The sequence below is a fragment of the Oncorhynchus mykiss genome, chromosome 11 (assembly GCF_013265735.2).
Source record: "Oncorhynchus mykiss isolate Arlee chromosome 11, USDA_OmykA_1.1, whole genome shotgun sequence".
Taxonomy (NCBI): Eukaryota; Metazoa; Chordata; class Actinopteri; order Salmoniformes; family Salmonidae; genus Oncorhynchus; species Oncorhynchus mykiss.
Window position 1 is genome coordinate 68,471,399 of NC_048575.1, and position 26,770 is coordinate 68,498,168.

At 43.4% G+C, this 26,770-nt stretch overlaps 1 protein-coding gene across 2 annotated transcripts in view; it reads right to left on the bottom strand.

The window, feature by feature from the left end:
* The window catches only part of LOC110535099 (NMDA receptor synaptonuclear signaling and neuronal migration factor-like), a 60,103-nt gene that overhangs the window by 26,262 nt on the left and 7,071 nt on the right, over positions 1–26,770 (bottom strand). For both annotated transcript variants that reach the window (XM_036936193.1, XM_036936192.1), the window contains exons 2-6: positions 17,143–17,204; positions 11,710–12,489; positions 7,532–7,604; positions 4,862–4,867; positions 2,391–2,468 (exon numbers count right to left, since the gene is read on the bottom strand). In XM_036936193.1, coding sequence (XP_036792088.1) covers positions 2,391–2,468; positions 4,862–4,867; positions 7,532–7,604; positions 11,710–12,489; positions 17,143–17,204 — 999 coding nt within the window. The remainder of the gene's footprint in view (positions 1–2,390; positions 2,469–4,861; positions 4,868–7,531; positions 7,605–11,709; positions 12,490–17,142; positions 17,205–26,770) is intronic.

Genomic DNA, 26,770 nt, shown 5'->3' on the forward strand with positions numbered 1-26,770 from the left:
ACACGCCACAATCAACAGCCTGATCAACTGCGATTTAGATGGTCACACCAGATACTAACTTGTTTTCTTATCTGTGACCAACAGACGCATATCTGTATAGTCATGTAAATCCATTAGATTATGGCCTTGTGAATTTATTTCAATTGACTGATTTCCTTATATGAACTGTAACAGTAAAATCTTAGACATTTTTGCATGTTGCGTTTATATTTTTTGTTCACTATAAATTGATTTAGAATGAGACATGTACTCAAAAATGTACCCAAATAAAAATATAGAAAAAGAAAGTTGCCCAAATGCCACTGTAATTGAAGAATGACCCAGTGTGAATATCCTAATTAGCTAACCATGTTGGAAAAAGCATACCTCATGCTGTGCATTCTGTGTCCAATTTATAATGGTTATTCATTTCCCAAACTATTTCACTGAGACTGTTGCCCAACAGCTTGCATTAACAAGCCAAAGGTAATTTGTGTTTTCTAGACAGCTGGGTTTCAAATGAAATATTGTCAAGGTCTCTTACACAAATCAACTGGATGCCTTTGATGGCACGATGTTCTGCCTGGAATGACTCCCGAATAACTCAGAGAGAGAGAGAGAGAGAGAGAGAGAGAGAGAGAGAGAGAGAGAGAGAGAGAGAGAGAGAGAGAGAGAGAGAGAGAGAGAGAGAGAGAGAGAGAGAGAGAGAGAGAGAGAGAGAGAGAGAGAGAGAGAGAGAGAGAGAGAGAGAGAGAGAGAGAGAGAGAGAGAGAGAGAGAGAGAGAGAGAGAGAGAGAGAGAGAGAGAGAGAGAGAGAGAGAGAGAGAGAGAGAGAGAGAGAGAGAGAGAGAGAGAGAGAGAGAGAGAGAGAGAGAGAGAGAGAGAGAGAGAGAGAGAGAGAGAGAGAGAGAGAGAGAGAGAGAGAGAGAGAGAGAGAGAGAGAGAGAGAGAGAGAGAGAGAGAGAGAGAGAGAGAGAGAGAGAGAGAGAGAGAGAGAGAGAGAGAGAGAGAGAGAGAGAGAGAGAGAGAGAGAGAGAGAGAGAGAGAGAGAGAGAGAGAGAGAGAGAGAGAGAGAGAGAGAGTTCTCTGTGAGCTATAAAGAACAGATCATGTGTGTTGGTGCTGACTGATATTATCCTTTAGACCTAGATTAATGAGGAAGGTTCCGGTGTGCATGTGTGTGTGTGTGTTACTCTTCTTCGTCCTATCGCCACCCATCCATATCTTTTCCTTTCATCTAAATATAATACATCTAACCAAATCAATACAATCAAGAACCCATCTCATACACATGAGAACCCTGGGGCACTGAATACACTGACAATATACTGTACCCTTCATGCTGTAAAGACAGAGCTACACTGTGATACATTGATGCCTACAATCACAGCCAAACAACACTATCCAGGAGAAAAGTGAGCTACACTCCAGTCTGGATGAACACAGTCACACCTCAGTGTGCACTGCAGCAGCTCAATGTTTAAGACGGTCACACCAACACCTGCACCATGAAAAATGGCAAACGTTGATTCATCTCCTATTGTTGCACAGCCAACGGGACTGCGGACTGAAAAGTAGAACAATTTAGCAAATGGCTACATTTGACCAAAGACTTATGGGTCCTGATCAAAAGTAGCACACTACGTAGTGAATATGGTGCCATTTGAGACAGCTGTACCGCTGTAGATGGGACCAGGAGCTGGGTTGGACTTAGTGAGACTGACACTGTGCTACCTCCACCTTCCTCCTTTTTTCCCCAGCCCATCCATGTCCAGACAGCAATCACAGCAAACCAGACACTCACGCACACCAAATTACTATTGACTTCTGGAGTCAATTGTCTGGCCCTTTTTGGTGACAGGCAAAGGTTTCCCTGACTTTTCAAAACCTACATCAGAAAATGATCTCCAATAATATTTTGTTCAGGGTAGACTTTAACATGGCCGCCTGTCAGCATGCTCCTTTGGAACGCTTGGATAATGTGGAATTTGAGGGTATTGTGAAAATTCCATAATCTGAAAAAGTTCAAAGTTATATGATTTTATGATTTTCATGTCTCTGAGCTCACATGCTCGACATTGTACTGTAGAGAATGCAATCAGAACTCCATTTCACGTTTTACATTTGATCGAGCTATTCCAGTCAGGAAACATACCGGGCCTGGGATTTTAAAGTAGTTTTCACAAAGTGTTGTATCATAAAGATCCTTAGAACAGTGAGAGGCTATTGAGACAAGGCTGGTCATTAGAGTTGGTCTGACGGGCTGTGTGTGTGTGTGTGTGTGTGTGTGTGTGTGTGTCTCTGTTTACGTATGTCTGTGTCTCAGTGCAGGGGTTGTTGGGGCGTGGGGGGGGACAACACTACAGCACTACATACAGGTGCAGGACAGTCAGGTCAGACATGGACCATACCTCTCAGTCTCGGTTACTGGAGCGGTTGCCTCTTGTTCCCTTTTCCTCCTCTTTCTCTCAGCAATGCCCCGGAATGCCCTGCTGGGATGTCACAGTGTTAACGGGGTCAGAGGTGAGGGGCTGGGGGTGTGAGTGCAGGGTTATAGAGCGTTAGTGAGACGGGATCCACGTCACAGAGGGTAAGCCACTACAGTGTTGCAACAAGTCAGCGGCTAGTGGGTTAGAGCCAGCAGAACAGGTAAGTGTTGTACACCACACACAAACATGGTGCACTCTGCAGACTGACACACACTGCAGACTGACACACACTGTAGACTGACACACACTGCAGACTGACACACACTGTAGACTGACACACACTGCAGACTGACACACACTGCAGACTGACACACACTGTAGACTGACACACACTGCAGACTGACACACACTGCAGACTGACACACACTGTAGACTGACACACACTGCAGACTGACACACACTGTAGACTGACACACACTGCAGACTGACACACACTGCAGACTGACACACACTGCAAACTGACACACACTGTAGACTGACACACACTGCAGACTGACACACACTGTAGACTGACACACACTGCAGACTGACACACACTGCAGACTGACACACACTGCAGACTGACACACACTGCAGACTGACACACTCTGCAGACTGACACACACTGTAGACTGACACACACTGCAGACTGACACACACTGTAGACTGACACACACTGCAGACTGACACGCACTGCAGACTGACACACACTGCAAACTGACACACTGCAAACTGACACACACTGCAGACTGACACACACTGCAAACATATACACACTGCAAACTGACACACACTGCAAACTGACACACACTGCAAACATGCACACACTGCAAACTGACACACACTGCAAACTGACACACACTGCAAACATACACACACTGCAAACTGACACACTGCAAACTGACACACTGTAAATTGACACACACTGCAAACTGACGCACACTGCCATCTGACACACACTGCAAACTGACACACACAAGGATACTATCAAGCCACCAATCAGAGACCAAGAGGAGCAGAACTTAGACAGAAACAGGGCCACAACGGTCAAGTACACAGGAAACTATCCATTGCACCAATTGTGTGTGTGCATGTGAGTGTTTGAGTGATTGAGTGATTGAGAGTGTGGGTGTTTCCCTCTGAAATGGATATATGCTGTGACAGGGTGCCAAAAGAAGTAACCATCATGCCTGACAGCATTTTTCAGAGTCCTATCCATGCCCTATGCACTAGGCTCAAACATTATCAGTCAGACAGATGATGAGAGCTGTGTGTGTGTGTGTGTGTGTGTGTGTGTGTGTGTGTGTGTGTGTGTGTGTGTGTGTGTGTGTGTGTGTGTGTGTGTGTGTGTGTGTGTGTGTGTGTGTGTGTGTGTGTGTGTGTGTGTGTATAAACTAGACTGTTGTATGCTGTGGTATAAAATAATAATCACTATTAAGACGATACAATAGATTACTTTACAACCAGGTCTAAACTAGATCTATGAATACTGAACAACTCCCATGTATAATCTATTCACTCTCTGTGCATCCCAAATGACACTCTATTCCATTTGTATTGCACTACCTTTGACCAGGGTAGTGCACTATAAAGGAAATAGGGTGCCATTTGGGATGATACCTTTTCTTCTATCTACACAGGGACCACTAAAATGATTAGTGGTATAATTACTTCATCCTGGAACTACCTACAATGTGGACTTTTCATTACACCTACTGTATGTATAATACAATATTGCGTAACTTTAGTACATTACTGTAGGCAATTCTCTGTTCCTTCTGAAAGGTCGTCCTTTTATGCCACTGAATGAACTCAGATAGAAGAGAATGATGTGTGTGTGTGTGTGTGTGTGTGCGTGTATACAGTATATATATATATATATATATATATATATATATATATATATATACATATAGAGGTATGACCCTGGCTGTGTCTGGTACAGAGGAACAGAACACTATGCTACCATCTCATCTGACTCACTGTTCTATATAACTCTGTCTGTCATATATTCTGCCTTGTTGGATCGATATATTAATACAATATAATGCTAGCTATACTGTAAGACAAACTAGTTCAATTGAAAATCTTTATTAATGGACGATAAAGATGTTTTTTAAAGCCATCTAGTGATAAATCAATATATGCTTATTTACAATTTAGACTCATTATGTTGAATATGTTTATTCATTGGAGATTTTGATACTCAGTAATGTTTTATTCATTGGAGATTTGGATACTCAGTAATGTTTTTCCATAACTTCAAACACTCAGCCAGGCAAGGGGGTTAATAGGTGTTAATGAGGACACTGGAGACAGTAAGTAGTAGCACAGGAAGAGATAGATAGCCAAGAGTCAAAAGGAGAGTAAATTGTCTGAGGCGCACAGGGAAGGAGAAAAAAATTGTTACTCACGATATTCTGTAGACGCAGGAGTTGGTGCAGGCAGGAGTTGGTGCAGGCAGAAGTTGGTGCAGGCAGGAGTTGGTGCAGGCAGGAGTTGGTGCAGGCCGTGTGGAGAGGGAAGGGAAGAGAGGACAAAAAAGTTAGACACTTCAGTAATAAATATTGGACTTGACAGACAGATATACTGTACACTTGGGAGGGTTAGCTGTTAATCATATGATATTCCAGTCAAGGACCCTGTACGCATCCCAAATGGCGCCCTATTCCCTACATTGTACACTACTTTTTACCGGTCAACAAAGTACACTATATGTGGAATATAACACAGGGCCTGTGACACCAGGTGTGGATCCAAGGGGAGTGAGTACTAAGTAAGAGGAGAGGACAGGTGACGCAGAGGAACGGAGTGACAGAGACATATGGAGAGATAAGGAAACAAAGACATTGACAGATGTGCTCAAAGAGGGAGCGAGAGAGCGTGGGATCCTGAGAGATGTCCGGAGAGGAGAGGATAGATGAGTGGAGCGAGGGAGCAGAGAGAGAGAGAGAGCGTGGGATCCTGAGAGATGTCCGGAGAGGAGAGGATAGATGAGTGGGGCGAGGGAGCAGAGAGAGAGAGAGAGAGAGAGCGTGGGATCCTGAGAGACGTCCGGAGAGGAGAAGATAGATGAGTGGAGCGAGGAAGCAGGGAGAACAACAGAGGCGCGCTGGGAGGGCAGAATGTGTGTGTGGGCCATAATTACTAGTTCAACCAGACATGTGATAATTAAGCAGTCAGTGTGTGTGTGTGTGTGTGAGTGTGTGTGTGCACGCGTGCGTGCGTGCGTGCATGGAGAATGGGGTTGCAAAGCTACCTGTAACTTACCAAAGTTACTAGAATCTTTAGTACTAATTAACAGGTAATCTATTTTAACTTTAGTCATGTATACTTGAATAACTTAACTTAAAAAATATATTTTCATATATAGTACATTTGTTTTATATCTGTGTCATATTGTCCATGAGTCTCTAGTCGATAGACCATATGGTTCAAGAGAAAATAGCTTATTTAATGAAAAAAGTATGTAATCAAAAATGGTATTATATACAATTAACTCTGCGACTGTTCCAACTATTTACTTTTTCACAACTGCCACCAGTTTGGTGCCAAAACATTTTCAAGAAAAACATATTGACATAGTAAAATAAATAAAAGTGTTAAAAAATATATAAAGGATATTTAATGCTGAAACCCTCCAACTGTGTCCTATAAAACCATTGGCCTCCAACTGTGTCCTATAAAACCATTGGCCTCCATCTGTCCCCTTTAAAACCACTGGCCTCCAACTGTGTCCTATAAAACCACCGGCCTCCAACTGTGTCCTATAAAACCACTGGCCTCCAACTGTGTCCTATAAAACCACTGGCCCCCAACTGTGTCCTATAAAACCACTGGCCTCCAACTGTGTCCTATAAAACCACTGGCCTCCAACTGTGTCCTATAAAACCACTGGCCTCCAACTGTGTCCCATAAAACCACTGGCCTCCAACTGTGTCCTATAAAACCACCGGCCTCCAACTGTGTCCTATAAAACCACTGGCCTCCAACTGTGTCCTATAAAACCACTGGCCTCCAACTGTGTCCTATAAAACCACTGGCCTCCAACTGTGTCCTATAAAACCACTGGCCTCCAACTGTGTCCTATAAAACCACTGGCCTCCAACTGTGTCCTATAAAACCATTGGCCTCCAACTGTGTCCTATAAAACCACTGGCCTCCAACTGTGTCCTATAAAACCATTGGCCTCCAACTGTGTCCTATAAAACCATTGGCCTCCAACTGTCCCCTTTAAAACCACTGGCCTCCAACTGTGTCCTATAAAACCACCGGCCTCCAACTGTGTCCTATAAAACCACTGGCCTCCAACTGTGTCCTATAAAACCACTGGCCTCCAACTGTGTCCTATAAAACCACTGGCCTCCAACTGTGTCCTATAAAACCATTGGCCTCCAACTGTGTCCTATAAAACCACTGGCCTCCAACTGTGTCCTATAAAACCACTGGCCTCCAACTGTGTCCTATAAAACCACTGGCCTCCAACTGTGTCCTATAAAACCACTGGCCTCCAACTGTGTCCTATAAAACCACTGGCCTGCAACTGTGTCCTATAAAACCACTGGCCTCCAACTGTGTCCTATAAAACCACTGGCCTGCAACTGTGTCCTATAAAACCACTGTCCTCCAACTGTGTCCTATAAAACCACTGGCCTCCAACTGTGTCCTATAAAACCACTGGCCTGCAACTGTGTCCTATAAAACCACTGTCCTCCAACTGTGTCCTATAAAACCACTGGCCTCCAACTGTGTCCTATAAAACCACTGGCCTCCAACTGTGTCCTATAAAACCACTGGCCTCCAACTGTGTCCTATAAAACCACTGGCCTCCAACTGTGTCCTATAAAACCACTGGCCTGCAACTGTGTCCAGGGCACAGCAATGTGAAGGAGTCTAAGGCTACATCCCAAAAAGCACCCTATTCCCTTTATTGAGAACTACTGTGTATGGGAAATATTGTGCATATTTGGGAGGCACTCTAGAACTCATCCATCATTAGCACACGGAACTCTTTGAGGCAGCCATGTCGTGTTCAGTAGGAGTGGAGCAGAGTGGTGAGGTTATATCTGGTATCCTATACTCACGCCTGCATTGTTGTGGTAGCCGTCTGGAAGCTGAACATGTTCTCTTTGGGGAACCAGCTATTAGGGTTGTCCTCTACAAACAAAGGAGACAAAGCAGAAGTTTAGCCCACAACCTTACACTTCAAAAGTTGTTGTCTGTCAGCTGTTACCCTTCTCCACACAATGTGCTTTGAGTTTGAGAAAAACATTATACCGCAAATGAGTCTTACCACAGGGGACAATGTATGGGGATAAAGAGACACAAAGACACCTAAAAGCCCCACTCCCCTCCATCCTTCCATCCTCCATCATCATCATAATACTTATGCAAAATTCTATAGAAATTGGATTTCAAACAGCTAAATGCTTTTTCAACTGTATTTTTGAAAAATGTCAATCTGGTTTTGTTTCCACCCCAGCACAGAGACAGACTTTTTATTGTGTTTTTTATTGTAAATTCAGCAAAATAAGAAACGTCCTCTCACTGTCAACTGCGTTTATTTTCAGAAAACTTAAATTGTAAATATTTGTATGAACATAACAAGATTCAACAACTGAGACAAACTGAACAAGTTCCAAAGACATGTGACTAACAGAAATGGAATAATGTGTCCCTGAACAAAGGGGGGGTCAAAATCAAAAGTAACAGTCAGTATCTGGTGTGGCCCCCAGCTGCATTAACAAGTACTGCAGTGCATCTCCTCCTCATGGACTGCGCCAGATTTGCCAGTTCTTGCTGTAAGATGTTACCCCACTCTTCCACCAAGGCACCTGCAAGGTCCTGTACATTTCTGGAGGGTATGGCCCTAGCCCTCACCCTCCGATCCAACAGGTCCCAGATGTGCTCAATGGGATTGAGATCCGGACTCTTCACTGGCCATGGCAGAACACTGATATTCCTGTCTTGCAGGAAATCATGCACAGAACGAGCAGTATGGCTGGTGGCATTGTCATGCTGGAGGGTTATGTCAGGATGAGCGTGCAGGAAGGGTACCACATGAGGGAGGAGGATGTTTTCCCTGTAACGCACAGCGTTGAGATTGCTTGCAATGACAACAAGCTCAGTCCATTGATGCTGTGACACATCGCCCCAGACCATGACGGACCCTCCACCTCCAAACCGATCCCGCTCCCGAGTACAGGCCTCGGTGTAGTGCTCATTCCTTCGACGATCCTACCATCACCCCTGGTGAGACAAAACTGAGACTTGTCATTGAAGAGCACATTTTGTCAGTCCTGTCTGGTCCAGTGACAGTGGGTTTGTGCCCATAGGTGACATTGTTGCCGGTGATGTCTGGTGAGGACCTGCCTTACAACAGGCCTACAAGCCCTCAGTCCAGCCTCTCTCAGCCTATTGCGGACAGTCTGAGTACTGATGGAGGAATTGTGCATTCCTGGTGTAGCTCAGGCAGTTGTTGTTGCCATCCTGTACCTGTCCTGCAGGTGTGATGTTCGGATGTACCGATCCTGTGCAAGTGGTCTGCCACTGCGAAGATGACCAGCTGTCCGTCCTGTCTCCCTGGAGCGCTGCCTTAGGCATCTCACAGTATTGCGATTTATTGCCCTGGCCACATCTGCAGTCCTCATGCCTCCTTGCAGCATGCCTACGGCACATTCCCGCAGATGAGCAGGGACCATGGGCATCTTTCTTTTGGTGTTTTTCAGTCAGTAGAAAGGCCTCTTTAGTGTCCTAAGTTTTCATAACTGTGATCTTAATTGCTTACCGTCTGTAAGCTGTTAGTGTCTTAACAACCGTTCCACAGGTGCACGTTCATTAAATGTTTATGGTTCATTGAACAAGCATGGGAAACAGTGTTTAACCCCTTTACAATGAACTGTGAAGTTATTTGGATTTTTACCTATTATATTTGAAAGACAGGGTCCTGAAAAAGTTTCTTTTTTTGCTGAGTTTACATCACATCTGGATAGATAGTACTTATACTGTATAATATTCCTTTGTGTTTTCAGTCATAACTATTCTAGAACATGAGCTTTTAAATCCACCCCTTAGCTACTCTCAGTCCATCCCACCTATCTCCGTAAACCACCATTTTATGATTTCCATGTGCCATGTATTTTTTATCTGTGCTGTGATGTTTTACATACATTCTGAACCTGTCTAATCACATGGTATCTACAGATTGCGATTTAAAGATAAAAGTATTATTATATTGTTGATTGCTAGACTATGGCTTTCTAAATCTCCCAACAGTGCTATTTATAGGGTTAATTTTAGATAAATGTTGTGAGACAGCCTTACAGCTTTCTGTACGTTTGGATTTAAATGCTGCATTCAACACTGTTGACAATGATGTCCTTCTTGACAGACTGGAGAGTTGGGTTGGCATCTCTGGTCCTGTTCTAAATTAGTTTAGGACCTATTTAAGCGGCCAAGAGTTACAGTATTTGTCACCCTTGGTAAACATAACTCAGAGAAAATAAATATCACATACGGCGTTCCACAAGGTTTGATTTTGGGTTTTATATACAGTACCAGTCAAAAGTTTGGACACACCAACTCATTCAATGTTTTTGCATTTATTTTTACTATTTTCTACATTGTAGAATAATAGTGAAGACATCAAAACTATGAAAAAACACACACAGAATCATGCAGTAACCAAAAAAGTGTTAAACAAATCAAAATAAATTTGAGATTTGAGATTCTTCAAAGTAGCAACCCTTTGCCTTGATCACAGCTTTGCCCACTCTTGGCATTCTCTCAACCAGCTTCATGAGGTAGTCATCTGGAATGCATTTCAATTAAAAGGTGTGAGCTGTTAAAAGTTCATTTGTGTAATTAATTTCCTTCTTACTGCGTTTGAGCCAATCAGTTGTGTTGTGACAAGGTAGGGGTGGTAAACAGAAGATAGTCCTATTTGGTAAAAGACCAAGTCCATATTATGGCAAGAGCAGCTCAAATAAGAAAAGAGAAATGACAGTCCATCCTTACTTTAAGACATGAAGGTCAGTCAATATGGAAAAGTGCAGTTGCAAAAACCAAGTGCTATGATGAAACTGGCTCTCATTAGGACCGCCACAGGAAAGGAAAACCTAGAGTTACCTCTGCTGCAGAGGATAAGTTCATTAGAGTTACCAGCCTCAGAAATTGCAATTAACTGCACCTCAGATGGCAGCCCAAATTGATGCCTCACAGAGTTCAAGTAACAGACACATCTCAACATCAACTGTTCAGAGGAGACTGAGTGAATCAGGCCTTCATGGTAGAATTTCTGCAAAGAAACCATGACTAAAGAACATCAATAACAAGAAGAGACTTGCTTGGGCCAAGAAACACGAGCAATACATGGACGGCTAACAACTCCCTTCAGCTAAATCAAGACCAGGCCGAGGTTCTTACTGTATTATTGGAGCCAAAGCAATAAAGATAAAACACCAGGTAAAAAACTAGGTGTCATTTTAGATTCTGAACTCTATTTCGAATCACACATTAGGAATGTGACCAAATTAGCTTTTTTTACCACCTGATGAACATTACCAAGGAGCAGTTGTTTCTATCAGGCTGATACAGAGACTCATCCATGCTTTTCTTACAAGCAGGCTTGACTACTGTAATGCTCTCCTGTCTGGTCTACCCAATAAAGCCATTTGTCAACTGCAAAACATACAGAATGCTGTAGCACGGGTGCTGACCGAGACCAGATGAAGAGCACACATTGCACCGGTTTTGATGTCTTTGCACTGGCTGCCTGTGAGTTTTAAAATTAATTAGATTATTCTTCTATTGCTTTTTAAATCAATCCATGAATGTGCACCCCAATACATGTCAGACATACTTGTGTTTTGCACCCAGTAAGTCCCTCAGGTCCGCTGGCACTGGCCTTCTAACTATCCCAAAGCCTAGGACCAAGAGGCATGGAGAGGCAGCCATTATTAATTATGCCCCCAGCCTCTGGAATAGCCTGCCAGAGAACCTGAGGGGGGCCGAAACTGTGGACATATTTAAAAGAGATCTTTTAAACACACCTTTTAAATTTTGCTTTTCCTTAGGGTGCTTATTAGTTATTCAGTTTTTATTGTTATTCTTTTGTTTTTTGTGTAGTAAAGATTCATTTTTCTTCATTTTTTTCTGTGAAGCGCATTGCATTGCATTCATGTCTGAAATGTGCTACTTAAATAAAGCTGTATTTGATTTGGTCATTATCATCCTCCTCCTCCTCCTCCATCCTCCTCCTCACCTCTCTCCTCAGCAGAGCCTCGTCTGTCTCTGCCTTGGTCTTGGCTGTACATCCTCTCTAGCTTCTTCCTCTGTTTTCCTCCGTCTCGCGGGGACGTCTCCAGATCCAGGGAGCGCTGGCTCGGACATGGGGCCCTGATGCAGGTGACACAGTCTGGGGTGCAGTCCTCCCGCGAGCCCCCCCTCCTCACCACCCAGTCCCGGATGTTATGGGCACTCCCTGAGCTCTGCAGGGGCTGGGACTTGGGCCTGTGGCCCTGTGGGCCATGACTAATGTTGCCGCGGTGATGTTTGCTGCCTGGTGGTTGTTGGTTGGAAAAGGAGGTCTGGTTGGCGGAGGGAGGAGGGGACAGAGGCTGCTTCAGCACCTCCAGCTCCAGATTCTCCTCGCTGCCTCGCCCCCCTAGCATGCCTCCCTCCCTGGTGATGGTGTAGACCCGCTGGGAAGCTGGTTTCAGGCTGGTCAGGCTCCCCTCAGAGGACCTGGGAGGTGGCTGCTGCTCCTCGGAGGAGAAACTCCGCTCCGCTGAGAGCCCTGCTGAGAGCCTGTGCTTGGAGGGGCCTGTGGGCTGCAGACTGCTTGGCTGCAGGGTTCTGGGCTGGAGACTGCTGTGGTGGGGATGCAGTGTGCTGAGCTGGGACTGAAGACTGTTGGCCTGGGGCTGGTCCTGGCTGGCCTTGGCCCCACAGTGGCTCTGAGGGTGTAGGTTGTTGTTGTGAAGATGACTGACGTCAGGGGAGTCTTTGTCTTGGCCAATGAAGGTATTAGATAGAAGCTGATCTGAAGAGAGCAAGTGCAAGAGCAAGAGAGAGAGAGGACAAAGAGATGAGCTGTTCATCTTGTGCTCTAAAGGCCTTGGCAACATTTGAGCAAACATCAGAGAGCAAACAAAGCTTTTCAGAGATGAGAGGAGGAATAAAATTTGAAGAGATGGATAATGGAGAAAGGAAATGAGAGAAGGGAGGAAATTAGGAGGTATTTTGAGCGGATGAGTTGGATGATAGAAGGGATTGGCAGACTTACCCGGTCCTCTGCCTTGGGAAGATACACCCTCTCACAGTGAAATTTGCCAGATATAGTGTGGTAATGATTTCAGAGCATTTAGTGCTGCTATACAGTGGGATGAGAGGAAAGTCATGTGATGAGGAAAGTTATAGGAAAGGTGAAGCCATGTGAGAAGGAAAATTAATAGGAAATGGGAAGCCATGTGATGGAAATTTGAAGCCATGTGATGAGGAAAGTTATAGAAAATGTGAAGCCATGTGATGGGGAAAGTAATAGGAAATGTGAAGCTATGTCTAGAGGAAAGTTAAAGGAAATGTGAAGCTATGTGATGGAAATGGGAAGCCATGTGATGAGGAAAGTTACAGGAAATGTGAAGCCATTTGAAGTGGAAGGTTATAGGACATGTGAAGCCATTTGTGACTCGTTTTCGGGAAACGAGGCATATGTTGTGCGTCACTACTTCACAGCAGAGGCATTTGAACATAAACTTTTTTGTCAGAAATGCCTTCTGGAACATGTGAACTTTCATGTGCCTTAATAAAAAATGTGTATGCCATCTGAAAAGATGGATAAAATTGTTAAATTATGAGCCTAGTTGTTTTAGCTACGGAAAAATACTTTCCTGCTAGCCATGACTGGCTGACATAATGGATGGGCTGGACATGCTGAGAGATGAGTTCGGATTGGTATGCCATGTAGCACGCTTCTGTCTAGAACATGAACTAGTCAGTAGGTGTCAGTAATCCTTTCTAACGCTGCTATTTTGAAAGATATCACGTAGTATTACTGCAAAAGTGTTGTTCTCCACTTTCTGGAGGATGGAGTTTTGAAATCAGTGGAATTCCCAGTAGAATTATAAGGAATAAGTACATTAATAACTAAGGAGATGGTGAACATTCTGGTGTTTGATTGTAAAGAGAAAAAGAGAAGAGAAAAGAGAAAAAGAGAACACACTGTTGTATTAAACACCTGTCTCCGGATTACATCTTCAAACTAATGGCAACCATGGCATCCGTGACAGAGAAGGAGAGGCGTCCATCCATGTATACAGGTAAAATATTCTAGCTAGCTACATATTCTAGCTAACTACATTTTCAGATGTTATACGTTTCAAATTTTGGCAGAAAGTCTTTTTCATTTCAAGTGAAAGCATACTGTTGGCTAGCTAGCTAACGTTAACTGGCTCGCTAGCTAACGTTACGTGTATGATCTGTGTAATAATATTATTTGCATCTCAGAGCCATTTGCACTGCTAGTTATAGCCTAATGTTAGCTAACTAGCTAACATTGAACCTGGTTGCCTGCAGATTCATGCAATTAGTAACGTTATGGGTTTGGATTATGGTTCATTGTTTAGCTAGCTAGCTAGATAGCTACATGTCTTAACAAAACACTCTACTATGCAAGTAACCATTTCACTACATCTTCTGTATCCTGTGCATGTGAGAAATTGAACTTCAATTTGATTTGATATAGTATGTGTTTACCAGAGACGGTAATGTGAAGAACATGACCTGCACCAAAGTCAAATTAGGATATAACGTTAGGCAAATGAGACAGTGTCCATGTTCTAAAATTCTCAGGTTGAATGCCCTGCTTTTATTTAATCACATTCACAATCAGTAGCTATTTTCTGTAATTGGTTTGCCATTAATTTCCTGTAATAATGAAGTCAAATGAGCTAAAGTGAAAATGTTGTCATCTATATGATATGATCATTATTTGAACTGGCTAACCGTCTAACTTAACATTAGCTAGTTAGCTAGAAATGAACCAAAACATTGTTTAGACAGTTGCTTTTAGTTGCCTGGTTTGATAGACTGACATACAGTACAAGTCAAAGGTTTGGACGCACCAACTCATTCAGGTTTTTTCTTTATTTTTTTTACTATTTTCTACATTGTAGAATAATAGTGAAGACATCAAAACTATGAAATAACACATATGGAATCATGTAGGAACCAAGAAAGTGTTAAACAATATATTTTATGTTTGAGATTCTTCAAAGTAGCAACCCTTTGCCTTGATGACAGCATTGCACATTCTTAGCATTCTCTCAACCAGCTTCATGAGGTAGTCTCCTGGAATGCATTTCAATTAACAGGTGTGCCTTGTTAAAAGTTAATTTGTGGAACTTATTTCCTTCGTAATGCGTTTGAGCCAATCAGTTGTGTTGTGACAAGGTAAGGGTGGTATACAGAAGATAGTCCCATTTGGTAAAAGACCCAAGTCCATATTATGGCAAGAACAGCTCAAATAAGTATAGAGAAGTGATAGTCCATCATTATTTTAAAACATGAAGGTCAGTCATTCCGGAAAATTTCAAGAACTTTGAAAGTTTCTTCATGTGCAGTCGCAAAAATCATCAAGCGCTATGATGAAACTGGCTCTCATGAGCACCGCCACAGAAAAGGAAGACCCAGAGTTACCTCTTCTGCAGAGGTTAAGTTCATTAGAGTTACCAGCCTCAAAAATTGCAGAACCAAAAATGTTTCACAGAGTTCAAGTAACAGACGCATCTTAACATCAATTGTTCAGAGGAGACTGAGTGAATCAGGCCTTCATGATAGAATTTCTGCAAAGAAACCACTACTAAAGGACACAAATAATAAGAAGAGACTTTCTTGGGCCAAGAAACACTAGCAATGGACATTAGACAGTGGAAATCTATCTTTTGGTCTGATGACTCCAAATTTGAGATTTTAGTTTTCCAACCGCCATGTCTTTGTGAGACGCAGAGTAGGTGAATGGATTATCTCTTCATATGTAGTTCCCACCGTGAAGCATGGAGGAGGAGGTGTGATGGTGTGGGGATGCCTGTCTGTGATTTATTCAGAATTCAAGGCACACTTAACCAGTATGGCTACCACATCACTCTGCAGCGATACGCCATCCCATCTGGTGTGCGTTTAGTGGGACTATAATTTATTAATCAACAGGACAATGACCCAACATATCTCCAGGCTGTGTACGGGCTATTTGACCAAGAGGGAAAGTGATGGAGTGCTGCATCAGATTACCTGGCCTCCACAATCACCCGACCTCAACTGAATTGAGATGGTTATCCTAAACCTAAATAAGCCTAAACCTAAATAAGTTGAACCACAGAGTGAGGGAAGAGCCACCAGCAAGTGCTCAGCATATGTGGGAACTTCTTGGGAGCTTCTTAAACTTTGTGGGAACTTCTTAAAGACGGTTGGAAAAGCATTCCAAGTGAAGCTGGTTGAGAGAATGCCAAGAGTGTGCAAAGCTGTCATCAAGGCAAAGGGTGGCTACATTGAAGAATCTCAAATAGAACATATATTTTGATTTGTTTAACACTTTTTTGGTTAATACATGATTCCATGTGTGTTATTTCATAGTTTTGATGATTTCACTATTATTCTACAATGTAGAAAATAGTACCAATAAAGAAAAACCCTGGAATGAGTTGGTGTGTCCAAACTTTTGATTGGTACTGTATACTAAATTCCTTTTTAAATGGGTGGATTTATTGATGTTAAAACAAAATACACTAGTTATGCTATTTTGGACCACCAGGCTGATGTCGGACCACAATAGAATGTTAATGAAGACACATCCACAACCGTAGATAGGCCGAGTATCAACCAGCCTTTAGTCTTGAAATCTTTGGTTGTTTAGAGCATGGCCTCACATGTGAATCCTTGAAGAGATGGGTGGGACTAAAGCTTAAGAGGGTGTGAACGATGCTGAATGGTTGTAGACAAAGACGAGCTCTCAAGTAGGTTAACCAAAACTTTCAAGGGGAATTTTCTCAAAAGCGAGGTTACAAGTTTGTCAACATTCAAGGCAGAATAACTTTCCCACTGTTCCTCAACTGTGGTTGTAGTGTATGATATTGTCACGACTTCCGCCGAAGTCGGTCCCTCTCCTTGTTCGGACGGTGTTCGGCAGTCGACGTCACCGGCTTTATAGCTACCGCCGATCCACTTTTCCTTTTCCATTTGTTTTGTCTTTGTTTCACACACCTGTTTTCAATCCCACAATCACCTGTTCATTATTTAACCCTCTGTCCCCCACATGGTTTTTGTGAGTGATTGTTTGTTGCATTGTGGTCCGTATATTGTGGCCATGTATTTTACGTGTATAATTTCATATTTCATATATCTGCTGTCCTGTGCCTGACTCATCTCACCAGATACACGCAGACAACGTTACAGATATAACCTTTTCTATCTCTGAGTCTCTACTTTTATTCAATGTAAAAAAACATAAGACCGAATCGAGCCGGTCGGTTACATTTGAAGAGGAAAGCTCTAGGAAATGTGAAGCCATGTGAAGAGGAAAGTTATAGGAAATGTGAAAAGGAAACTTCTAGGATATGTGAAGCCATGTGAAAATGAAAGTTATAGGAAATGTGAAGGTATGTTATGGGATGTACTAGATGAGGCTGGACACTGAGAGTACCTGATCCGTTGCGGTTCTCAGGGTGTGTGTGAGACAGGTAATCTCCGAAAGCTCTGGCTGCTCTGCAAAGAGAAGCACAACACAACACTCTGATTAGCACTGGACAGCTGGCTGCCTGACTCTCACTGTGAGCCTGACTGGCTGCCTGTCTGTCTGCCACTCACTGTGAGCCTGCCTGCCTGCCTGCCTGCCTGCCTGCCTGCCTGCCTGCCTGCCTGCCTGCCTGCCTGCCTGCCTGTCTGCCTGCCTGCCTGCCTGTCTGTTTGTCTGTCTGCCTCTCACTGTGAGGCTGCCTGCCTGTCTGTCTCTCACAGGGAGCTTGCTGACTCCAACTGAGTGACTCACCACTCACCAGACCAAGACATCTCCTACTCAATAACAGCATCCCAAATGGCACTCTATTCCCTATATAGTGTACTACTTTTAACCAATAAGGTGCCATTTTGGAAGTAACCAGTGTTTTATGATTGTCCCACCCAATAATTGAATAACCTGATTTGTCTCATTAGCTTTCCATCCAATTGGCAACAAATTGTCATACAAATATTCTAAAATACACACGTTTTCCCAGAGACGTGTTTGAATCAAATTTACTTGTTGCAATTCAAACACGGTGCTGATGACGCAGGGCGAAACACCTTGCTATTCAAGTCCCATGTAGTGCTATAAATTCTCGTGCTATAAATTCTCAGACAACCCAAAGATTCCTTGATGCCCTTCCAGACTCTCTCTGCCTACCCAAGGACATCAGAGGACAAAAATCAGTTAACCACCTAACTAAGGAACTCAATTTAATCTTGCGCAATACCCTAGAGGCAGTTGCACCCATAAAAACTAAAAACATTTGTCATAAGAAACTAGCTCCCTGGTACACAGAAAATACCCGAGCTCTGAAGCAAGCTTCCAGAAAATTGGAACGGAAATGACGCCACATCAAACTGGAAGTCTTCCGACTAGCTTGGAAAGACAGCACCGTGCAGTATCGAAGAGCCCTTACTGCTGCTCGATCATCCTGTTTATTCAACTTAATTGAGGAAAATAAGAACAATTCAAACTGTCTTTTGATACTGTCGCAAAGCTAACTAAGAAGCAGCATTCCCCAAGATAGAATGGCTTTCACTTCAGCAGTAATAAATGCATGAACTTCTTTGAGATAAAGATCATGATCATTAGAAGGCAAATTACTCCTCTTTAAATCTGCGTATTCCTCCAAAGCTCAGTTGTCCTAGGTCTGCACAACTCTGCCAGGACCTAGGATCAAGAGAGACACTCAAGTGATTTAGTACTATATCTCTTGACACAATGATGAAAAGAATCATAGCCTCTAAACCTTCAAGCTGCATACTGGACCCTATTCCAAATAAACTACTAAAAGAGCTGCATCCTGTGCTTGGCCCTCCTATGTTGAACATAATAAACGGCTCTCTAACCACCGGATGTTTACCAAAATCACTAAAAGTGGCAGTAATAAAGCCTCTCTTGAAAAAGCCAAACCTTGACCCAGAAAATATTTTAAAAACTATCGGCCTATATCGAATCTTCCATTCCTCTCAAAAACTTTAGAAAAAGCTGTTGCGCAGCAACTCACTGCCTTCCTGAAGACAAACAATGTATATGAAATGCTTCAGTCTGGTTTTAGACCCCATTATAGCACTGAGACTGCACTTGTGAAGGTGGTAAATTACCTTTTAATGGAGTCAGACCGAGGCTCTGCATCTGTCCTCGTGCTCCTACACCTTACTGCTGCTTTTGATACCATCGATCACCACATTCTTTTGGAGAGATTGGAAACCCAAATTGGTCAACACGGACAAGTTCTGGCCTGGTTTAGTCGGAAAGATATCAGTTTGTCTCTGTGAATGGTTTGTCCTCTGACAAATCAACTGTAAATTTCGGTGTTCCTCAAGGTTTCGTTTTAGGACCACTGTTGTTTTCACTATATATTTTACCTCTTGGGGATGTCATTCGAAAACATAATGTTAACTTTCACTGCTATGCGGATGACACACAGCTGTACATTTCAATGAAACATGGTGAAGCCCCAAAATTGCCAGTGCTAGAAGCCTGTGTTTCATACATAAGGAAGTGGATGGCTGTAAACGTTCTACTTTTAACCTCTGACAAAACAGAGATGCTTGTTCTAGGTCCCAAGAAACAAGAGATCTTCTGTTGAATCTGACAATTAATCTTGATGGTTGTACAGTGGTCTCAAATAAAACTGTGAAGGACCTCGGCGTTACTCTGGACCCTGATCTCTCTTTTGACGAACATATCAAGACTGTTTCAAGGACAGCTTTTTTCCATCTACGTAACATTGCAAAAATCAGAAACTTTCTGTCCAAAAATTATGCAGAAAAATGTATCCATGCTTTTGTTACTTCTAGGTTAGACTACTGCAGTGCTCTACTTTCCGGCTACCCGGATAAAGCACTAAATAAACTTCAGTTGGTGCTAAATACGTCTGCTAGAATCCTGACTAGAACCAAAAAAATATATCATATTACTCCAGTGCTAGCCTCCCTACACTGGCTTCCTGTTAAGGCAAGTGCTGATTTCAAGGTTTTACTGCTAACCTACAAAGCATTACATGGGCTTGCTCCTAGCTATTTTTCCGATTTGGTCCTGCCGTACATACCTACACAAACGCTACGGTCACAAGACGCAGGCCTCCTAATTGTCCCTAGAATTTCTAAGCAAACAGCTGGAGGCAGGGCTTTCTCCTATAGAGCTCCATTTTTATGGAATGGTCTGCCTACCCATGTGAGAGACGCAGACTCGGTCTCAACCTTTAAGGGGTATCATTGGATAGGGCCACAGTGTCTCCTGACCCCTCCTGTCTCAGCCTCCAGTATTTATGCTGTAGTAGTTTATGTGTTGGGGGGCTAGGGTCAGTCTGTCATATCTGGAGTACTTCTCCTGTCTTATGCAGTGTCCTGTGTGAATTTAAGTATGGTCTCTATAATTCTCTCTTTCTCTCTTTCTTTTGCTCTCTCGGAGGACCTGAGCCCTAGGACTATGCCTCAGGACTACCTGGCATGATGACTCCTTACTGCCCACAGTTCACCCGGTTGTGCTGCTGCTCCAGTTTCAACTGTTCTGCCTGCGGCTATGGAACCCTGACCTGTTCACTGGACGAGCTACCTGTTCCAGACCTGCTGTTTTCAACTTTCTTGAGACAGCAGGAGCGGTAGAGATACTCTGAATGATCGGCTATGAAAAGACAACTGACATTTACTCCTGAAGTGCTGACTTGCTGCACCCTCGACAACTACTGTGATTATTATTATTTGACCAAGCTGGTCATATATGAACATTTGAACATCTTGGCCATGTTCTGTTATAATCTCCACCCGGCACAGCCAGAAGAGGACTGGCCACCCCTCATAGCCTGGTTCCTCTCTAGGTTTCTTTCTAGGTTTAGGCCTTTCTAGGGAGTTCTTCCTAGCCACCGTGCTTCTACACCTGCATTGCTTGCTGTTTGGGGCTTTAGGCTGGGTTTCTGTACAGCACTTTGAGATATCAGCTGATGTAAGAAGGGCTATATAAATACATTTGATTTGATTTGATGTACCAGATAAAAAATATAAGTTTAAATTGGTTTCCATCCACTTTTCAACTCTAACAAAAAACACTGCTGTTGGCCTGTTCGCTCCAGCCTTCATGATGAGATTATTATTATGGGCAAAAGAGCTAGATGATTTATCAAACCGCAGCCAAGCATCGATTATCATGTCACCAGAATAAGACCCTCGATATTTATTGGAAAGGAGCATCAAGCTCATTACCTTGCACTTTCACCACCCTGTGAAGTTCATCATGATGTATTTAATCTGTAGCCTAATAAACTGCATGCTTTCCCGATTAGTCGTAGTGGTACGCATAAATGCGTCACAAAAAGCGTATTTTGTCTAGAGTATTTAGTTTTGTCGACAATTGGAAATTAGGCCTGTCATTACATTTTTCATTCAACATTAACTTTACCCGCATGAAAAGGTTGAATGGAAACCTGGTTAGTACCTTGGTTTTACTCTTGGTTTTAGTTCCCTATGGAACTGTCTTCTTAAACCGAAAATACTCGAGGTCTCTTGACGCTGGTGTTCTATCTATACATTCCGAACATGTTCATGACACGTGCCTAAAACCATTATTTTGAGTGTGAAATCCAATATGCAGGTGTGTTCCAGACCGGTTTGATATGATTCCTTGCTCTTGTACACGGCTCTAGGGCCACACATATGAGTGGCGATAGTACAGTAGGGGAGTAAAGCCTTTCACATTTACACACACACACACACACACAGACAGCGGGAGGGGAGAATTGCACATGGAGAGTGTAAAGAGGGATATGGGAGGCTGAGTATGTACATGAGTTCAATCTATACCTTCATCAAACAAAAAAGCACTTATTTCATGTGTCACAAATTCCATCTCCCCTGTGGTTCACTGAAGTGGGTCTGGGGATGGATTTGCAATAGGAAACAAAAGATGTGTGCAATTCTTTCTCCAGCTTTCATCCTACATAATATGGCCCAACATGTACTGTACCACACACATCATCAGGGTCATTTTGTGTTTGTTCTATTGTTCTTACTCTCTTAATTGGCAACAGAAAAGAACATGGTCAGCTGTACTATGTTGTTTAATAACTCTCCCACACAAACACATTTCTATGGCAAGTACTCCCACATAGCTACGCATACTGCACATAATGTAGGCTAGAGACAAGAGAGGATATGGGCTAACACAAGCAATGCACGTGTGTGTGTGTACATACAGTATTTATACACACAAAGACACGCATGCACACACATCAAATCAAATCAAATCAAATTTTATTTGTCACATACACATGGTTAGCAGATGTTAATGCGAGTGTAGCGAAATGCTTGTGCTTCTAGTTCCGACACGCACGCATGCGCACACACACATGCACACACACACACCTACAGCATTACACATTCAGTGTTGGGCAGTCTGTACACATCTCTGTGAGGATGCTGCTCTGAAATGCCATGCCACCCTCCCTTCTACAACACACTCTAACTAATTAAATATGAAGCAGCAAGTGCAGCAGCAGAGGAGAGAGAGAGAGAGAGAGAGAGAGAGAGAGAGAGAGAGAGAGAGAGAGAGAGAGGGGGGGGATAGAGGGAGAGGAGAGGAATGCTTTCATCCCTTATCTCTCTGGCTCTCCACTCCTTCCTATAAACATTCTAAAGGGCTGCGTATAAAGGTAATGGGGAGGACCACACACATCCAAGACGACCACTTCCAGAGGACAAACTAGCTACTGTCATGGAGCCAATTGTGGAACTACTATGTGTAACAGTGTTCCTTCCATCCCTATCCTCGCCCCAACCTGGGCTTGAACAAGGGGCCCTGTCTCGTTCTGACCTTAGTTCCTTTGTGATGTTTTTGTTTTAGTATGGTCAGGGCGTGAGTTGGGTGGGCAGTCTATGTTATTTTTTCTATGATTTGGTATTTCTGTGTTTGGCCTGGTATGGTTCTCAATCAGAGGCAGCTGACAATCGTTGTCCCTGATTGAGAACCATACTTAGGCAGCCTGTTTTCACCCTTGAGTTGTGGGTGATTATATTTTCTGTTTAGTGTGGTCGTGCTTTTTGTTTGATAGTGGTCAGTTTAAATAAATAACATGAACAAGTACCACGCTGCGCTGCCACCTTCTTCCACCGACGACCGTTACTGGCCCTCTCAACACATCGACAACAGTCACCCTTTGAAGCATCGTTACCTATCGCTCCACAAAAGCTGCAGCCCTTCAAGTAAGTGACGTCAGCGATTGAAACGCTACTACCGCACACCGCTAACTAGCCATTTCACACCGGTTACATATGGTCCAATACAACAACTGACATTTCACTGATACTAGTCCAGCCTGCATTGCAGTCATGCCCAACAGCAGTAACCCCATTTCATCATGTACTTCCCCCCCAACTCACAGAATAATATATAAAAAATAATCCTTAATTATAGGAGCTCTATGGCTCAACTCACATCTGTGGCTTCCTTCCTTGTGCTCCGTAAATGTTAATGTCTCTGCTTCTCAAGGACAGTCCACAGAGAACCAGAGACAGTATGTGGATTGAAGCGTAAGCCAATTACACAGCCGCCATATTAATAAATCACTTTTTTCCCCAGCACTTTGAACATCGATTAACAACCATAAAAGAGAACTCAGTGGGGAAGTATTAAGACATTCATTAGAGAGAAGAGTGGCATAGTTAGATAGGAGAGGAGTGTACCACCCCCATGTATCTCTGTCTCCATCCCAAATGGCACCCTAGTCCCCTTACAGTGACTTGGTCAAAAGTAGTGCAATATATATCGAACAGGTTGTCATTTGGGACGTATCGTCTGTGTGCCTTGCCTTGCTCTGCCCTCATGTTGTCTGCTCTACTGTCTGGCAGATTGTATTGTGCTTTTATGAGCAGAATCCTGAATCCTTGCATGTTTTCAGCCAAGTGACGAGGGGAGAGAAGGAAGGGGGGAGACAAGTGGGCCGGGAAACATGAAGACTGTGACAGGGGGAGATGTGTTTAAACAGCATAAATAGAAAGCAGGAATGATAAGGATGAGAGGTTTATGAAAGAAAAAAAGTGGAGAAAAGAATTGAAGAAAGGAGATGTACTGTGTAAACCCTAACTGCATGTTCTGTAAAAGCAGGGCAAATACAGTGCCTTGCAAAAGTATTCATCCCCCTTGGTGTTTTTCCTATTTTGTTGCATTACAAACTGTCATTTAAATGGATTTTTATTTGGATTTTATGTAATGGACATGCATAAAATGTTCCAAATTGGTGAAGTGAAATTTAAAAAATAACTTATTTTAAAAAATTCAATTTTTTTTACGGAAAGGTGCGTGAATATGTATTCACCCCCTATCCTATGAAGCCCCTAAATAAGATCTGGCGCAACCAATTACCTTCAGAAGTCACAAAATTTGTTAAAGTCCACCTGTGTGCAATCTAAGTGTCACATGATCTCAGTATATATACCTGTTCCGAAAGGCCCCAGAGTCTGCAACACCACTAAGAAAGGAGCACCACCAAGCAAGCAGCGCCATGAAGACCAAGGAGCTCTCCAAACAGGTCAGGGACAAAGTTGTGGAAAAGTACATATCAGGGTCGGGTTATAAAAAAATATCCGAAACTTTGAACATGCCACGGAGCACCATAAAATCAATTATTAAAAAATGGAAAGAATATGGCACCACAACAAACCTGCCAGGAGAGGGCCGCCCACCAAAACTCATGGACCAGGCAAGGAGGGCATTAATCAGAGGCAACAAAGAGACCAAAGATAACCCTGAAAAAGCTTTTCTACGGCTGGCCATGCTTTCCACCTGGCTACCCCTACCTCGGCCAACAGCTCTGCACCCCCCCACAGCAACCTCCCCAAGCCCCCCCCCCCCCCCCCCCCCCCCCCCCCACCTGCTTCTCCTTCACCCAAATCCAGATAGCTAATGTTCTGAAAGAGCTGCAAAATCTGGACCCCTACAAATCAGCTGGGCTAGACAATCTGGACCAATCTGGATCTCTTTCTAAAATGATCTGCTGCAATTGTTGCAACTCCTATTACTAGCCTGTTCAACCTCTCTTTGGTATCGTCTGAGATCCCTATAGATTGGAAAGCTGCCGCCATCATCCCCCTCTTCAAAGGGGGAGACACTCTAGACCCAAACTGTTAGACTTATCCTGCCCTGCCTATCTAAAGTCTTCGAAAGCCAAGTCAACAAACAGATCACAGACCATTTCAAATCCCACCGTACCTTCTCCGATTTGCAAACTGGTTTCCGGGCTGGTCATGGGTGCACCTCAGCCACGCTCAAGGTCCTAAATGATATCATAACCTCCATTGATAAGACCGTACTGTGCAGCCGTCTTCATCGACCTGGCCAAGGTTTTCGACTCTGTCAATCACCACATTCTTATCGGCAGACTCGACAGCCTTGGTTTCTCAAATGACTGTCTCGCCAAGTTCACCAACTACTTCTCTGATAGAGTTCAGTGTGTCAAATCGGAGGGCCGGTTGTCCGGACCTCTGACAGTCTCTATGGGGGTGCCACAGGCTTCAATTCTCAGGCCGACTCTTTTCTCTGTATAGATCAATGAAGTCGCTCTTGCTGCTGGTGAGTCTCTGATCCACCTCTACGCAGACGACACCATTCTGTATACCTCTGGCCCTTCTTTGGACACTGTTAACAAACCTCCAGATGAGCTTCGATGCCATACAACTCTCCTTCTGTGGCCTCCAACTGCTCTTATATGCAAGTAAAACTAAACGCATGCTCTTTAACCGATCGCTGCCTGCACCTGCCCGCCCGACTAGCATCACTATTCTGGACGGTTCTGACTTAGAATATGTGGACAACCTCAAATACCTAGGTGTCTGGTTAGACTGTAAACTCTCCTTCCAGACTCACCTTAAGCATCTCCAAGCCAACATTAAATCTAGAATCGGCTTCCTATTTTGCAACAAAGCATCCTTCACTTATGCTGCTAAACATACCCTCGTAAAACTGACTATCCTACCGATCCTCGACTTCGGCGATGTAATTTAGAAAATAGCCTCCAACACTCTACTCTAAAATTGGATGTAGTCTATCACAGTGCCATACGTTTTGTCACCAAAGCCCCATATTCTACCCACCACCTCGACCAGTATGCTCTTGTTGGCTGGCCCTCGCTTCAAATTTGTCGCCAAACCCACTGGCTCCAAGTCATCTACAAGTCTTTGCTAGGTAAAGCCCCGCCTTATGGTTCATGGCTCACTGGTGGCTTATGGCTCACTAGTCACCATAGCAACATCCACCCGTAGCACACGCTCCAGCAGGTATATTTCACTGGTCATCCCCAAAGCTAACACCTCGTTTGGCCGCCTTTCCTTCCTGTTCTCTGCTGCCAATGGCTGGAATGAATTGCAAAAATCACAAAAGCTGGAGACTTATCTCCCTCACCAACTCGAAACATCAGCTGTCAGAGCAGCTTACCGATCATTGCACCTATACACAGCCCATCTGTAAATAGCCCACCCAACTAAAATTGTAATTCTTGTAGGGAATCCTGTTTCAGTCTTGCAGAGATTTTAGACTGGGACGAAGGTTCACCTTCCAGCAGGACAATGACCCTAAGCATACTGCTGAAGCAAGTGGTTTAAGGGGAAACATTTAAATGTCTTGGAATGGTCTAGTCAAAGCCCAGACCTCAATCCAATTGAGAATTGTGGTATGACTTAAAGATTGCTGTACACCAGCAGAACCCATCCAACTCTGAAGGAGCTAGAGCAGTTTTGCCTTGAAGAATGGGCAAAAATCCTAGTGACTAGATGTGCCAAGCTTATAGAGACATAACCCAAGGGACTTGCAGCTGTACTTAATGCAAAAGGTGGCTCTACAAAGTATTGACTTTGGTGGGTGAATAGTTATGTATGCTCAAGTTCTGTTTTTTTTGTGTTTGTTTCACAAGAGAAAATGTTTTGCATCTTCAAAGTGGTAGACATGTTGTGTAAATCAAATGATACAAACCCCCCAAGAAATACATTTTAATTCCAATTTGTAAGGCAACAAAACAGGAAAAATGACAAGGGGGGTGAATGCTTTTGCAAGCCAAAAG